At 44.7% G+C, this 16,247-nt stretch overlaps 1 protein-coding gene across 1 annotated transcript in view; it reads left to right on the forward strand.

The window, feature by feature from the left end:
* The window catches only part of coro7 (coronin 7), a 66,055-nt gene that overhangs the window by 48,174 nt on the left and 1,634 nt on the right, over positions 1–16,247 (forward strand). The window contains exons 10-24 of the mRNA XM_088317039.1: positions 11,742–11,796; positions 11,942–11,999; positions 12,286–12,431; positions 12,518–12,616; positions 12,685–12,789; positions 13,119–13,278; positions 13,396–13,571; positions 13,637–13,745; positions 13,842–13,928; positions 13,999–14,141; positions 14,309–14,413; positions 14,525–14,610; positions 15,313–15,454; positions 15,520–15,609; positions 15,687–15,803. Coding sequence (XP_088173165.1) covers positions 11,742–11,796; positions 11,942–11,999; positions 12,286–12,431; positions 12,518–12,616; positions 12,685–12,789; positions 13,119–13,278; positions 13,396–13,571; positions 13,637–13,745; positions 13,842–13,928; positions 13,999–14,141; positions 14,309–14,413; positions 14,525–14,610; positions 15,313–15,454; positions 15,520–15,609; positions 15,687–15,803 — 1,678 coding nt within the window. The remainder of the gene's footprint in view (positions 1–11,741; positions 11,797–11,941; positions 12,000–12,285; positions 12,432–12,517; positions 12,617–12,684; positions 12,790–13,118; positions 13,279–13,395; positions 13,572–13,636; positions 13,746–13,841; positions 13,929–13,998; positions 14,142–14,308; positions 14,414–14,524; positions 14,611–15,312; positions 15,455–15,519; positions 15,610–15,686; positions 15,804–16,247) is intronic.

Consider the following 16,247-nt stretch of genomic DNA (forward strand, 5'->3'; position numbering starts at 1 on the left):
AAATATAAAGCAAGCAGGGGATATTTCGTGTATGAGTGCGTGTTGGTGTGTTGGAATTTTTTTCCTCTTTTTCTCTTTCTGAGTCCACATTGCATTACAACGACTTCAAATACCACAAATATGTCCATTATTCATTTTTTCTGGCACAGATGAGCTGCAGCAGAAATGACAATTCCCTTATGTTTTTCAAATAATTTTTTTAAAACAATTTTTATGCTTTTTTGCCGAATGCTATTTGTCAAGATAATATTCTGCCAATCAACATATTATATATATATATATATATATATATATCAACTGAAGAACCCACACAACAATACCCTAAAATTTGTATTCATAAGTTGATGCATGTGCCCTCGAAAATAGTTGGGTTGGCCCCTTTTAGAGCCATGATTGGGTTATTTTTTGACCAACTGTATTTTGAGTCAAACAGCCTTTAAGAGATCTTTCAAATTCTTTCTCGAGCATGTTCCACACAGAGCAAAGGTTAAAAGCCACCATTCTATTTTTATGCTCGTCTCTGCAGCTGTAATATTTCTCAGCACCCGTTACAAACTACCTGTCAGAGTCGACACGGGTGGCGTCTCGACGACATCCAGTAAGGCGATCGCTTGGTGTCGCCTCCGCCGTGCTCACTTTTAGCCACATGTTGCCCAATTCAAGGCTTGTTCGTTCGTTTTTTTGTTTTTGTTTTTTTTTTTCGGAAATTGTCATTGGAAGCAAGCAGTGGTGATGTCACCGGCCATCTTGTTGGTAAAGGCTCACCAAACAGAGCGAGGCCAAGGCGCGTGGAGCACAATTAGTTGCACTGCCCTCGGATGATTTTTGATGCTGAGAGTCTGCACGCAGGCTGCAAGTCATTTCCTCGATGACAAACGCATACGTGCACGCTTCGTCCATCTGCAAGTCGTTAGGACTGTCGTTTTATACTCACTTACCAGCTCAACCCCCCGAAAAATACCCTGCCCTCCAACATTAAAAGACAGTCACACAGTAGGCCTACGTGTTCATCACCAATGAAATAGAGGTTTTAGTCCTAAAAAAAATATTTTAGATAGTGTTGTAAGCCGTTATGAACAATGTGCATTAAGACCGCATGTGCTTTAAGGGGAGTTTTCAATTTAAAAAATAAAATTATTTATTAAATTAATTAAATAATTCCATTAAAATGTACGGCACATAATAGTCAAATCAAAATTGTACCTAAATAAAAGTTCAAGAAAAGTTCAATACAACTGACCTATGCTATCCTCCTGTACATCACGTGGCCTTTCTCAGCCGTAAGTGACGTTTGCAAATCACGAATGTGTGAGCCTCACAAACTGCAGCTATCACCCTCGGCTGCGATAAAGCACCGCAGCCGAACCGCAGGGCTTATTTATCTCGCTTTTGCGGCTTGTGTGCGTGTGTGCTGCTTGGAAGTGGCGACCATGTGTTTTTTCTTTTTTTTTTTTGTACAAATGCACGCTCGTGTCGCCTTGCTTGAGTCCAAATAGAAGGAAATGGGGTCGTATTTGTGGTTAAAGGAAAATTACAGACATTAAAATTCTTTTGAGATATCTTCTTCTGTACAGTGCAAACTTGAATTCATTTGACTTCAACAATAAATTTTGCAATATTTTTTTTTATATGAAAAACCACACTCTGTAGTTTTGCACTTTATCAAAACATCCAAGAGTATCAAAATTAAAGAAATTAAACTGCATGTGCGTATTGTATTTTCCGTCTACATGTGTTGCTGCACCAACAGTGTTCAAATAACTCGACCGCAACATCAAAACTAGTTTGTTGAACCTGTCCGTGGCGTTTTGAATTCTGCGTTTAGCAATAAGAAAATTTTGGTAAGCTGAGTTGGTTTGGTTAGATGTTTAAACTTCAAGGAATCCTCTTTTTGAAGATTTTTTATGCTGTATGCTGAACTTTGAGCAATTACAGCAACTATTTGCTATTTTGCATCTGGGAAAAGTGACGAAAATCTCTTTGAGGGAGGCTTATATTTGATCGTAAGTCAGCGACACACCCAGCATCTGTTGGAGGAAATACCGTATTTCCACTCCTTTTGATACCGCCACAAGTTGTTTTTCACTCTTTCAAGCATTTAATGCAGAGCTCAACTGGCTTGCAACACCATTTGCCAACGACTACTGGACGGCTTGCCAATCGCTGAGCACTTCGGACAGCCAAAAGCGCTCGCTGCGGAGCGTGCGTGGCATTTTTATGGTGTGTTGCAGCGCTGCCGCTGTTATATGCGGCGTCATCACGCTGAACAGTTGATTTTTGTATTTTTTTTTTTCATTTCCCCCTGAGGGAGGCCCCAGTTAAATCCATGCTCTTCATTCCAGCGTGCCATTTTGTTGGCTTATCTGCATACGGATTGGGTGTTTGCGCTCATGTGTGTTCTAAGGCGTCTTCCCGTCACACCTAAATGTGCTTGGACGTGCCGCATGTGTGGGCTTTTTTGTGAGACGGAGGCCGCATCCTGCCGTCCTCAGCGAGGCAAATGCTTCCGTGGGAACGGCAAGCGCACGGGAGGAAAAAAAAAACGTGCAAACGTGTTGATGATGGGGAAGCCGTGGAAAAGGGTGGCGAGCGAAGGGGGATCGTAAATATGCTCGCAAAGCAGAAGTTGTCCGCCAGCCGATAATGCAAATAGACGGCTCTTCCCACCGAGCTTGAGCCTTTCATAAATTTCTCAAACGTTTTCTCTTTCTGAACAACGCTAAGATACCGCCAATTGTGTCTAATTAGGAAAGTAGTAAAATAATTGATCAAGGCAGCATGTTGGAGTGCGGCATGTCCTCTGGGACGCAATCTGTCAGGGAGGAGGAGCTTATTTTAGCCTGGGTTGTTAGCGGAGTCATCGTCACGATCCATTTTTTTTTTTCAAAATCAACAATCTGTTAACATTTTCTCAGTACTGCTGTTTTGGTTAGCAAATCTTAGAGTTGAAATATAAAACCGATGTCAAAGTTAGCTGCTCATCTTCCCTTTGACTTGATCCCGTCTTAACTATTACGTCGAATTTCCTTTAAGCCGTTCTCGCCATTAGCGTTGATTTCGGATCATGCCGATCCTGGACTTAGCGAGATATCATCAGCTTTCCGCCGATGTGTTTGTGTGAGAGCCCGCCAGGTCTTGTCGGCCTGACCCTTGTGCACGCGGCGTGTTTGGATTCGAGCGCTCATCTGTGCTCTCCTCAGCTAAAGGGATGGATGGACTTGAGCTTATCACGGCGCTCTGACAAGAGTCGTAGAAGACAAGAGGGTGCAGAGAGGCCTGAACGGCGGGAGGGCCGAGAGGTGACCGTGTGTGTGCGTGTGCGTGTGTGTCCGGGCGGTTGCCTTTTATGATCACCAGTGCTCCGCTAATAACTTTGAGTCTGTCTGGCTTCATTTCTAGTTTGTTCAGGCTTTGTTTTCTGTTTTCCATTGATGTGAAATGATCCTCAAAGTCTTTGTGAGAGCTGAGCTGCAAGTGTGCCGGAGTGAATACCAAACGGATGAGGTCAAGCCTGACAAGTTGCTCATTGGTCAAGAAGATTCCGCGCTCTTGGCAAGAAATGGCAAAACATCATGTTAGCAAATGTTAGCTTGGTGTTTTGTTTTTTGTTTTTTTTTTGTTTTTTTACTTTGTGTTTGTGGCGAGCCAAAACTTGGGTTACTTCAGACATGCCGCCGCTTCAGTGAAGTGGGAAAAAGAAATAGAGCAATCGAGTTTGTTGGTATGTCGTGGAGATGTGGCTTCTTAGGCAGATGGAACGAGACGTTATTATTCAAAACCTTTCCACGATTTAATTTCATTTAATCGATAAATATTTTTTTAGAATGGAGGAGTGTGCAGCTGTAATAATGCCCTCGAACGTGGGCAAGGAGAGCCACTGTCGCCAATTTGTTTTCAGCAACAGTTGGCCAATAGTTGCGTCAAAGTGTTCCTGATGTCAATCGCTTGGCTCCACCCCTTAAAGGCACACGCCCAACACTTCAGTCGTTGACTTTTTTTCCTTTTTTTTTTTTCAATCTCGCAAATGTCAATTGAATAGGGGTGTGCAGATTTTTTATTTCCTCTGTACTTGCGTTTGCAGGGGGTCGCGGGGAGTCAAATCACCCTTTTTCATTCTAAGCTTCTTGCGAGAGAAGACAAACATGATAACAATGGAACAAGATGCTCAGTCTTGCCATTGTCCGTTCCCCGCTATCAACTCGTAACTTTTGACCTGGACTGCGTGTCAAGGCGCGTACGTTTTAACCGCACAAGCCATCCAGAGCTTCCACAGCATCAGTAGGATCTCATTGTTCCAAAGGTATTGCTGTTTTGGTTAGCAACTGAGTTCAAATGGGCTCAGCTGTTAACTTTTTAAGATCCTTGTGTGAACTTACCCTTTTGTTTAGTTTTTTTGAGAAGGCGGTTGTTTGTTTGCATTGTAATTAAAGTTTAAAAGTGTGCTTGATTCTCTTCCTTTTCCTATTGTTTGCAATGTGATGTTTCGATATAAACAAACGATACGTGCAACTGGAAGTTTTCTTGCCGCTGATCAAGATATAGCAGACAGACGGTGGAAAAATACAAATTTAATTGCGTGTTTGCTCGACTGCGGCCGGTAACGAAGCGCCATGAGCTGGAGTCCATTCCGTCGTCCCGCTCTCCGCTCATCAAGGCCTTTGCAACTCTAAAACCACAGCTGACGCTAACAACCACTTTCTCTTTCGGTCCTCCAACTCTCCCACGTAGCGGCGACGAGTTCAAAGAATGAAGTCACACACACGCGCGGACATGTCGTGATTTACAACACGATAGTAATCTCATTTATATGTCTCTCTGTCTTTACTTTTTCTTTTTTTTCTCTCTTCCAGTAAATCTGTCGGGTCTTCAGAAGGTTCTTATTGCTTCTCACCGTAGATATCCCCGTTTGGGTCATTAAAACGAGTGATTTAGTGAGGCTGCGCTGGATGGAAAAGAAAAAAAAAATGGGAAAAGGTGAGGCCGAGAAGGGCAGCGAAAGGGAGTTCTTCTCCGGCTTGTCGAGATGCTTTGGAGCTGATTGTGACGGATGCCACTTGATTTTAAGAACGGGACCTCATGTCTCATCGCCGCTGCAACTTTCGGAATCAAATTTTTGCGTGTTGTCAGGCAGGGGCTTTTGAAAGATCCTAATCCAGGACGAGTGGACGTTTGTTGCTAGGAGACAGAGATAAAAGGCAGCGTGGCAAGTAAGGAAAAAAAAAAACACCCCAAAAAAAAAGGCGCATGTGGAGTTGAGTCAGTGACTTGTTGCTGTGTGTGGAGGCCGTCGCTTTGCAGACAGATTGACAGATAAAATGCGCGTCTGCGCGGCAACTCTGATAAGCGGCAGTCAAAACAGTCAGTCGGTGTGAAGCACATCGTCTTTCTTAGCAGACCCCACCAAAAAAAAAAAAGTTTCAAAATTGGGTGGACATGTCTATCATTAACAAAAAAAAAAGTCTCAAGGAATCATGTGCAATAATGAACCTGAAGTCGGCCATTTTGGTCCAAAGCAGCCATTTTGGGTCATTCCCAGGAGTCTTTCTGAAATTCTGCTTGAAAGTTTGGCCAACTGCTATCAGGATTAAAATAAATTCAGGAGCCTTTGTGAGTTAATTACTTTTTTTTATTTATTTATTTATTAGCTGTTCCACCGTTTCTTTGTTTTCAGGTATTGCGTGTCGGGCCTCATGCGTAACATGCGGTAGTTTTCCTTTACGTATCAACTCCGTCTTACGAGAACAATGAATATATAATAATAATATTGTGCCGTATTTAAATACAACTTGACTATAAATTTGCTTGAGAACACTCGGCTATATAATTGCTTGCGTGTGTGCGTGCGTACGTGTGTTAAGCGAATGGGCCTTTGCTCTAAATTGAAGGAAAGATTTGCGGCACGTGTGGTGACTTGTGTTATCCGAGTGCGTCTGTTGAGCGCATCAAGTCGCTTCATCCTTGCCTGTCACTGTTGAGTTGTGTGCGTGTGTAAGTGTGTCTGCGTGCTCGGCAACAGCACTTTTCCGCACAAATAAAACGCACTCCAGTCCACGACGGATGACATCATCCGCCCTCACTGGTCCACTGTCACAAATCATTGGACGCGGAGCGCCTGTTCACGTCTTTAAGTCGGGACGCTGGAATGCACACACACCACGGCTGATGTATGACTTGAGATCTCCATTTACTCAGTGTGCTGTGGAGTTATTGTTGGGAATTTATTTATTTATTTATTTTTTTTAGGGAGCCAGGAATTTCACGTTTTTTGCCTCAGGTGGCACGGCTGAGCCTACGATATTCTAAAACTGTAAATAACTGAAGCGCAACTCCAGATTGCTCGTCCATCAACTGCTTATTGCGTGCCTCTAATTAGCGTATGAGATGCGACCGTGACACTTCCTCTGCGGTGGCAGCTGCCGACAAGTTCCCAGGACCTCCCCGTCGACACGTTGTTTTCGGGTCATCCGGCCGGGCCGGGTTCCGTGATGCTGAACCCTCGGGTTAACGTGGAGCGCGTCTTTTGCGGGCCGCCGCTGCTGTCGACAAGCGTCTCCCAGCGCGTGTGCGTCGGCGTCTGTTGTTTAGCTCGACAGCCAACCGGTGTCAAAGGTCATGCTGCTTTGCAACCTTGCTGGGTCCAAGTATAAAAATAAGTTAACATCCCGTTAATATTAGGACGTGAAAACAATCTTATCGTCAAGTCTTTGGCAGCCCGTCCAAGTGGCACGTCAGCCCACAGCTGGCCCCTCTTGGCCGACAATCCTCGCTTCGCTTTTCTTCCCCTCCGTCAAGCCTAATTCCCTTCTAATGAAACGGCTTCTGAAGGCCATAGCCGGCCAGCACCGGTGCTCTTATTAAACACCGCAAGCTACACTCACGCACGCACACAAGCAGAAAGGAGAAAAGTAGGTTGTGTTTAAGGAACCAAACTAACACCTGCTGAGCATCCAGGAACGTTAAGCTTAAGAATGTAAAGCTTTTACCAATGTTACCACCCTTGTCGGCTCAAAGCTAAAATGCTCAGGAGATTTTTACTTACAGTCGCTACTCTTTGTAGTTTGTTTATTTGTACTGTTTGTTTTTGTTTCTAACACTTTTCTCCCATTTAAACACACTCGATATATCGAGGTCGACTACTTTTAGCCCTATAGACAGTAGCTTGCGAGCTAGCTTATGAGCTAGCTTGCTAGCTAGCTAGCTTAGTTCAGTAGGTATATATATAGTTGGAGATTAGCTTGGTCGTTAGCTTGCTAGCTAGTTTCGTAGTCAGATGGGTAGCAAGATAAGTTAAGATGCTTTTTGTTGTGTCGATGTTTTACAGAGTAACTTGTTTTAGAACATTTGTGACAGTGAAAAGTGTTTTACAAAATCTAGCCTGGCCGACGTTTTTAGTTCCTTTGAAGGAAGTTTCAAGTGAGTAATGTCAATTACGCGCCATCAGCATTTGTGACCTGTCGACTTGACTTTCTCTGAACTTGCTGAACACTCACGCTGGGCTCCTGGTGAGGATCCTCTTGGCCCGTCCCCCCTCACGAATTCCGTTTAATCACGAGTGGATTATTCCACACCACTTGTACTTTTGTCTGGGACACCCACACATCTGCAGAGAAGGTGCATTTAAAACCATTAGCTGTGTCCGATACCCTCAAACAAGTGTAATAATATTGGATCAAGCTAGGCTCCGTCCCAGTAAATGATATCACAACTAAAGAACTCAAAAGAACCGAAACCTCCGCCAAGGCCAACCTCATCAAAGCGCTCGGAGCCGCTGACCTGAACAACTGTTGGATTTATCAACTTCACATATTGTTGACTGCAAGTCTCCTTATCCTTTTAACCTTCTATGCTTTTTCTTTTTTTTTTTTTTTGATCTCTCTTCTTCCCCAAGGGCCACGAGAAGCATATTTTTCACAGTCTGAACACAAAGCGACAAGAACAAAATCCCTTTGTTCCCCGAAACGGAACACAACTTTTCGTCAGACGAGGCTTGTGGCTGCAATTATCAATGCTTATGATGTGCTTATGGAGATAGAGCTCTATGAAATCTGTCCAAAAACCACAGCTCTGCTCCCCATGTGGTCACACTCACGCACCCACACACACATTGAAGGCATCTCCAGAAAGCTGTAAAACACGTCACTTTCTTTGGGGGCAACATTCAACAAAGCTAAATGTTTAGCCACCGCAACATGCAGAAGGCTTAAACGGCGGAAGCACATAAAATTAAAAAGAGCCATGTGGCAAACTAGATTTCTTGATGGTTGCAACAACTGTCAGAGGCACCCATTATAATTAATTATCTGCACTTATTATGACGCATGTGTATCAAAGGGAAGCTAAATAGGTCAATGAAGATTCGTACAGTATTTTGATCTTCAGTTTTGCCTTGCAGGTGCTTGCTTGGTGTCTGGTTAATAGTAATATTGTGTAATTGAAACACTGCCGTGAGACATCTGGCAAAAAAAAAACAAGTCTGGCATAAGGTCGTCTGATGGGTTGCCAAGGTGACAGAATTTTTTATTCTTGTCTGTGAACAGTTCTCGGACGAAAAGACAATATTGCAAATTTCCAGCCAATGTCCTCGGGGGAAGTTTCCATTGGCGAGCTGGCCGAACTCTCACACACTGCAACTGATTGGGATGGCATGCACAGGTGGCGGATAAAAAGAAGGCCAAGGGGTGCGCCGACACGCGTGTCCAGCCGGTCCGCCTCGAGGCCGTTCTGCTGAAAGTGAGAACGCAAAATCCATTCATTTAATACAAATAAAATATTTTCATTTTCAGTCCCTTTTTAATCAAAATAAAACGCAGTTTTTGAACGGATTTTTTTTTTCTTCACGGGACCGAGACAAGCGCTTTGAGCTAGCGACAGAATTTCAAACTAAAGCTTCTTTCGCACTCTGATGGATCAAATATGCCACGTTCACTCACTTTCCCTCCAGTTCGGGGCAATGTGGTTGAACGCTGCCGCCGCCGCTGCTGCTGCTTTGAGGAACTTAATAAAAGCGTTTGTCGCTCGGACAGCTTTCTCTGACTACAAATCTTCCAGCAAAGTCTTCTTGTGTAGCCCCCACTGGATCAAAGCTTTTAGGGCTCAAGTCTTTGTTGTGGTCCCCCCCCCACATCTTGGGTCAACAAAGGCTGGTCTGGTCCGTCATCCTCCTTCCACCTGTCTTTTGATACCGATCTCGGTCAACTCTAACTCTGTCCGACTGAACATTTGTTTCACCTTTTTCTCGATGATACGACCGAGGACGTTTTGGGGCGTCTTGATGCTTTCATGGCTCCCAGATGGGCTTTTATGTGCGCATATGAACTGTGTGTGACCACACTGCGGTCTCATGTGGAGGGTAACTGCGTCTTAATGTGGCTCCAGATGATTTTATTTAGCCCGGCGTCTTAATAGATTCCAGTTATGAAGACATGTCAGCTGGCTTGGTTGGTGGGATGCGCAAATGTAATTACAGTGTTTCTGGAAATAGCGTCTATTTGGGGAGAGGCCTTTATTTTCTCCCACATCACATAAGATGATCTTTACTACCGTGCAGGGAACATTTGGTCGCACTCTTTAATGCACGGCAATATGGCGATCAATCATTGCCAGCAGTTTCTGGAAATAGCCACACTTTCTCTTTTATTGTTGCCCTGTTTATCTCTCTTTGTGGCAACTTGCTTCTTCCTTGACAATCGCGCCATGTTTTCGTGGTTCAATAAAAAAATAATAATAAATAAATAATAATAATACAGCAATTACTTTAAACTTCAGTACTCAAAACGTAAAAAATGGCAACCAACGTCGCCACTTCAGCCTGTCCCGATCCAATCTTTAGCCCAGGTCATAAATAATTCAATCATAAAGGCAATCTGCTCAAAACCAACAGCTACTCAGCAAGTGGGTTAGGAAAATGGGTTGTTTTGTGTCCAATTAATAATATGTAGAGCCTCAAAACCTGAAGCATTTTTTTCTGTGTCGGCACCGGATGTCGTGTTGATCCACCTCATCCGTAGGCATCATTATTTTTCATTCCTATAAAATAAAAAAAAAAAACAGTTCAGGGAGCTGCGCAGTCATCAGCATGACTTAAATAGTTCAGTTAATATATATATTATTGTCATATATATAATGTAACTGAAATGTTAAAAAAAATGAGATAAAGACTTTTAAATTGTCTTATCGGCTGCCAACTTTTTTTTTTTTTTTTAATAAAAGACCATACTCTGCATTTCACCAACCCTCAATCATCCAGTTTTGCTACGATTTCTGTGTGTGGTGGTGCACACGCCACAATTCCTTCATTCATATTCATCCCGGGTCCATGTGATCGCACAATCGGCTAGTTTGTGCCAGCTCATAACTAAACTCGCACGCATCATTACAACCTGCCTGCCGGCAAATGTAAATGTGTACATGTCTGCGGTTGTCTGCACACACGCGTGTGGGAAACCGGGCCCTCGGTGAAGCCAAGCATGCAAAATGCTCGTAAACAGAATCCGCTATCAGTGATAAAGCGCTGCCCTTAATATGTCGCTATTTAGCCCGTTGTGCATTTACTGTGAGAAAAAGGCAGATAAGCGCCGTAAGAGAAGGGAAGGGCATTTGGTGGGGAATAATTGGTTTGGAGGCTTGCTGAGAGCGGCGGGGGTACGCCGGTGCGGGCGGAAGAGCGAGCGCTGTGGGAATGGAGGTGTTTACCGACTGCGGGAACTCACTTTTGCCCCAACTAAACATGCCCGCTTGCTTTCTTCCATTCGGAGGCAAGAAAAGTCTCAAATCGGTTCCACTATTGTGTGTGTGTTCTTTGCTTACAGATCAATTCTGTTGATGATGCATTTTCGCACAATAGGGGCACTGTGTGAAAGGGTTCGGGAAGTAATAAGAGGATGAAAGAGATTTTCCAGGTGAAAGAAGGCCACTTGGTCTTTGTTTCCTGTTTGTTGCACCGCCGCCAATGATGACGTCACATTTTGATGCCAATTTCTCTCACATTCTTTGGTGAAAATACACAAAGGATACAGATTGAAGCACACTTGTTGCACTCGATTTAGGATTGGCAGGTGTGAGCCGCTGTTCCCAACGAAGCAACTTTTCTGTCACCTCAAGTGACTTTTTTTTTTAAGTGGATCCCAACAAATCTAGACACTTTTTTTTTGTGGTTTTATTGGGGACATAAGGAGACTCAGAGCAGATGTTCACCCTTCGGCAGCCAGACTGCAAATGAGTGGCGCTTGCTGAAAGCCACCACTGATTTAACTTAATTTATGACCAGCACTTTGTTTCAGCTGCGGTTGGTTTTTATGTGGTCTCTAAATAAAATGGAGTTAAATTGACTTTTAACCGTTAAAAACAGTTTCCAGGTGTCTAAATATGAAGTCGTGTGAGAATACACAAAGAATAAAGTATCAAAAGAAGGAAAAAGTCCGAATAAAATTGATGACTTTTTGGTGGGCGGGGTCAGTCAAAAAATGACAAGAAGGCTTTGAGTTAGGTCGTTGCATTGAGTGTTGACAATTGGAGGCAGCGCTTCCATCAGCAAGACGCTGGGGGACTTAAAAAAAACTGAACTGGTCCCAGAGCGCAGAAAGTCATGGCAAGTTTTTACTTCAGGTGTATTCCGCCATCTAGTGGTCAATATGTGGAATGATTCAAAGATTGTGACATTGATCGTAAGCTTTAAAGAGATAAAATACAAAGTGTTCCTTTACGAGGATAAGAATGCTGTCTTTTTTGTGTTTGCCTTTCAGGGTGCTGATTCCTCTTCTTGATGATGACACCGGTCTGCTGGTGCTGACTGGCATGGTAACATTTAACACTTGTTTCCTCTCTTGCACGTCTGTGTGATGATGATGTGGCAAAGCATATCACTTTTTTTTTTTTTTATTATTTCTTTTAAAATTTTTGTCCGGGCAGTTTAGTTGTACTTTGAGATATTATTTCTGTACAGGGCGACACAGTGGCAGACTGCTTCGAAGTGTCCACGTCAGAGCCTTTCCTCTCTCAAGGCCAGTTTTACTCCTGTGCTTCCTCCAACTCAGTTTTTTTTTTTTCTTTTTTTTTTTTAATAACTTAACTGCAGAAAGTGTCACTCCAGGCTTTCATTAATTTAAATGGCATTTAATTAATATATAGTATATGTATATATATTTATATATATATATATACACTCAGATTTTATATTTTATTTAATATGCACAATATAAATGAATATATATTGTAATATGTGACAGAATTCTAATTATTCCAAATGTGCTCGTCAGAAGTTAATTGTGTCCGTTCATCCCACTTTAGTGAGCCACTGTCTGACTGACACATCAACGTGCGGCGTCGCCATGGTACCCAAGCTGGCGTTGGACGTCATGTCTTGCGAAGTGATGCGAGTGCTCCAGCTGACGGACAACTACATCGTGCCCATCAGCTACCAAGTCCCTCGCAAGGTTGCGCTTTTTTTACACGCTTGCGCAACAAGCTTGATCAAATCAAATGACATTTAAACATCGCCGTTTGTGTGTTTTTCCATCAGAATTCCGGCCATGACTTCCATGCTGACCTTTACCCCGACACGGCGGGCGTTAGTCCGGCCATGGCTGCGGACGAGTGGTGGCGGGGGGGCAACAAGCAGGTAATGGACACTCAGATGCATGCATGGACTGGAAAGCATCGATTATGGCTGATGTGGTTTGTGCTCAGGTTCACAAAGTCAGTCTCCATCCGGATAAGCGGCCCAAAGCCGCCGAGGCGCCGTTAGCCAATCGGACGCCGGCAAGGAAGGAATTTATCAGCGGTGAGAGCAAGGTGGGAATAAATTGACAGTCTCTTCTCGTCATTTTGTACCATTTGTCTTGTGACTGCGCTGCCTTCAGTATGTTTGTGGATGTTCCATTTTTTTTTTTTTTGGACCAATCAGATTTCAGCCTGTGTGTTGCCATGTCAATATAATCTGCCTCAGTCCTTCCCAATCAGTCGCGCTTGCTCATGTGACTGAAAAATATGAGCATTGGCGACCAACAGCAATCAACTTTGCATTTTGTCCTCACGGGGCCAAAGAACTGGCTCTGAATGACATCAGCATTTTTTTTTTCATTTCGTGGCAGAGAGAAAATGCTATTCACTCTTTGCAACAGGACGCGGCACGTGGATGTTCCACGTCCAGCAGTCCGCTGAGTAGCCCCACCAGCAGCGCCGCCGCATCCCGCTCACCCTCTTCCACCTCGGGGCTCTCCTCGGGTTTCCTCCCCTCGCCAAGTCCGGGCCAGGCGGCCAAAGCCTTCCACAACTTTATTGGTCTGTACACACATTTGACATAGCGATAAAACAGTCAAGAACCAAAATTGTGTGCAATAAATATTCATTTGATTTTTGACCGTTTTTGCTTTCTTTATCTGACAACGTGTGATCCAGGTCCGACCTCCAAGTTCCGGCACATCCAGGGTGTTGTGCTTCACCGCGACACGCACATCACCAACATACGCGACCTCAACCTGACCACGCCGGGCGAGTGCGACGGCTTCTGCGTCAACCGCCAGCACGCCGCCGTGCCCCTCGCCATATCCGGCGGCCAGATCGCCATCTTCGAGGTATGCCGGTGGCGAGAAGAAAAAAAAAAGTAAATTGAAGCAATGAGACGTCGTTCTTCTTTCAGCGCTCCAAGCCGGGCAAACTGCCGGACACTTCTCTGCCCACCATCCAGAACTGTGCCAGCGTGGCGGACCTTTGTTGGGATCCCTTTGACACGCATCGACTCGCTGTGGGTGAGTGACTGGACAGTGGCCACTTACCAAACGCGTACATGCGAACCCACTTTGGAATGTGATGTCATAACTCGTGTGTGTGTCATTTGTGTCTAGCTGGTGAGGACGCTAAAATCCGAGTGTGGCGGGTACCCGAGGGCGGCCTCAAAGACACTCTGACTGAACCTGAATTCATCCTGCAAGGTGAGAACATCAAAACCACGGGCATGCCGCAGTATGAGGACAACGCCAGCAATGATGTGATTGGTCGTAGGCCACACGGAGAAAATCTACTCCATCAAGTTCCACCCTTTGGCGAGTGATCTGCTGGTGTCTTCGTCTTATGACCTCACCGTGCGGCTGTGGAACCTGGAAGATGGCGAGCAGGTGCAGCTCCTCACTAGACACCAAGATCAGGTGGGCCAGCTTGTCGCCATGGAAACCTCCTGCTCATTACGTGCTTTGGAGGCCATCTGTCATTCAAACGAAATATGTCGACATGTTTTGTTGGGTTGCGCTTGGACTCGAATGAACAATTCTTGTTAATTCGTTGACACTTGCGCCCCCTTGTGGTTGTCGTTCAGGTGTTCTGCATGGCTTGGAGCCCTGATGGCAAACTGCTGGCTACCGTGTGCAAAGATGGCAAAATTCGAGTGTACGACCCGCGCAAGTCGGATGCTCCTGTGCAGGTGAGTGCACGTGAGCGTGCGTGGCCAAACAAGACATGAGGCATCTCTTTATTAGCTGACAGCTTAATATTTCATTCTTGTTGCATAAAAGCATTTTTTTTTTTTTTAAAGGAAGGTCCAGGCCCAAACGGCCACAGAGGTGCTCGCGTGGTGTGGGTGTGTGACGGCAAGTACCTGCTGGTGTCTGGATTTGACAGGTACGCGCTTCAATCCTTGCTACTTTACATTCCTCCAAAAATGAGCTGCTTTCATTAAGTCAACCGGAGATGGGGCGGGGCCTTTTTGGGGATACTTTAGAGCAGGAGTTGACAACGTGGTGCTCGAAGGCCACAGATGTAGCCCATAAGCATTTCTTTTTTCTCTTTCAGAACTTATACTTTTGCCTTTTGCGCTCAGTCCAAAGCAGTAAATGTCTGGATTTGGTGCCATCTAGTGGACTCCTGGTGTTATTGAAATTCAATGTTAGTGTTTTTTTTTTTTAATCGGCGTTTTCCTGTTTTTTTTGGCAGTTGAATTCACCTCACGCATTGTCAAATGTGAAAATATGCTTCTGATTTTTACCTGATGCCGCGACAACTAGTCTTTTTTGCTGTTACAATTTGCCCGTGTTGCCTAACATTTTATTTTTTGTGTGACCGCCAATATTTGTTTATTGTGTCCCGTCAGTTTATTTAGGCAAACATGCTCGCAAAATTGAGCCTCATGTGGAGGTGATTTGTTTGTGTTGTGTATAACAACCAATTGATTTATAATTGTGTACATTTCTGGGGGGTTGTAATTAACTGGGTTGTATAATTTCACAACACACAGGCGAGAGGTCCGTTCCAACTAATTGCAGTGAACCAATTAAAAAAAAAAAAAAAAGTCTTGTAATCAAACACTGACATGTTGCCGCGCAGCCGCAGCGAGCGAGGCCTCTACTTGTACTCCGCCGCCTCGCTCTCCTCCGGCGTGGTGGCCAGCGTCACTGTAGACGTCTCCCCCTCCACGCTGATCCCTTTTTACGACGCCGACACCGGTGTGGTTTTCCTCACTGGAAAGGTAAGGAGCACTTCGGTGGTATGCAAAATAAGAACGTCAAGATTTGTTTTGTTTTTTTCTTCAAGGGGGAAACCCGGGTGCACATTTATGAGGTGGTCCCTGAGGAGCCCTACTTTGTGGAGTGCAGCAGTTTTAACAGCTCTGAGCCACACAAGGTAAGTTGCGTCATTTTGAAATATTGCGTTGCCGCGTTCCCGAGTGTCTCCAAGTCATCTTCTCTGCCGGGCTACAGGGCCTGGCCTTCCTCCCTAAGAGCGAGTGTAACGTGCGCGAGGTGGAGATAGCGGCGGCCCTGATGCTCACCAAGACCACCGTGGAGCCGCTGGTGTTCAAGGTGCCGAGAGTCAAGGTGAGGCAACGATGAGGCCTCATGGGCTCAAGTCCATTCCGTTCGGCCCGTTTCGATTGCGTTGAGAAGCATCATGGAGGCGCCAACTTTGTTGAAGTGAGTTGAGGAGCTTCGTGTAGTGCTTTGCCGCTGTCTTGGAGCGTCTTGGCGCCTAGGAATGACGTTGACACTGGTGTCAAGTGACAAAGTTGAAGGGAGTTGAGAAGATGTATGTAGCGCTTTGGCGCCATCTGGTGGCCTTTGCTGCCAATGGACTTTGTTGAAATGAGTTGAGAAGCTTTGTGTCGCACTTTGGTGCCATCCTGGTGCCAGGAACTATATTGAAGTGATTTGAGTGGCATCGTGGAGTGCTACAGCACCAACTTGTGGCATCTTGGTTGCAAAGTGCCGATGATATTGTGCTTTTTTTTTTTTTTTTTTCAAAACATACTTTGCCCACAAATC

The sequence above is a fragment of the Idiotropiscis lumnitzeri genome, chromosome 15, assembly GCF_059441095.1.
Source record: "Idiotropiscis lumnitzeri isolate Australia: NSW breed Sydney's pygmy pipehorse chromosome 15, RoL_Ilum_1.0, whole genome shotgun sequence".
Classification (NCBI taxonomy): Eukaryota; Metazoa; Chordata; class Actinopteri; order Syngnathiformes; family Syngnathidae; genus Idiotropiscis; species Idiotropiscis lumnitzeri.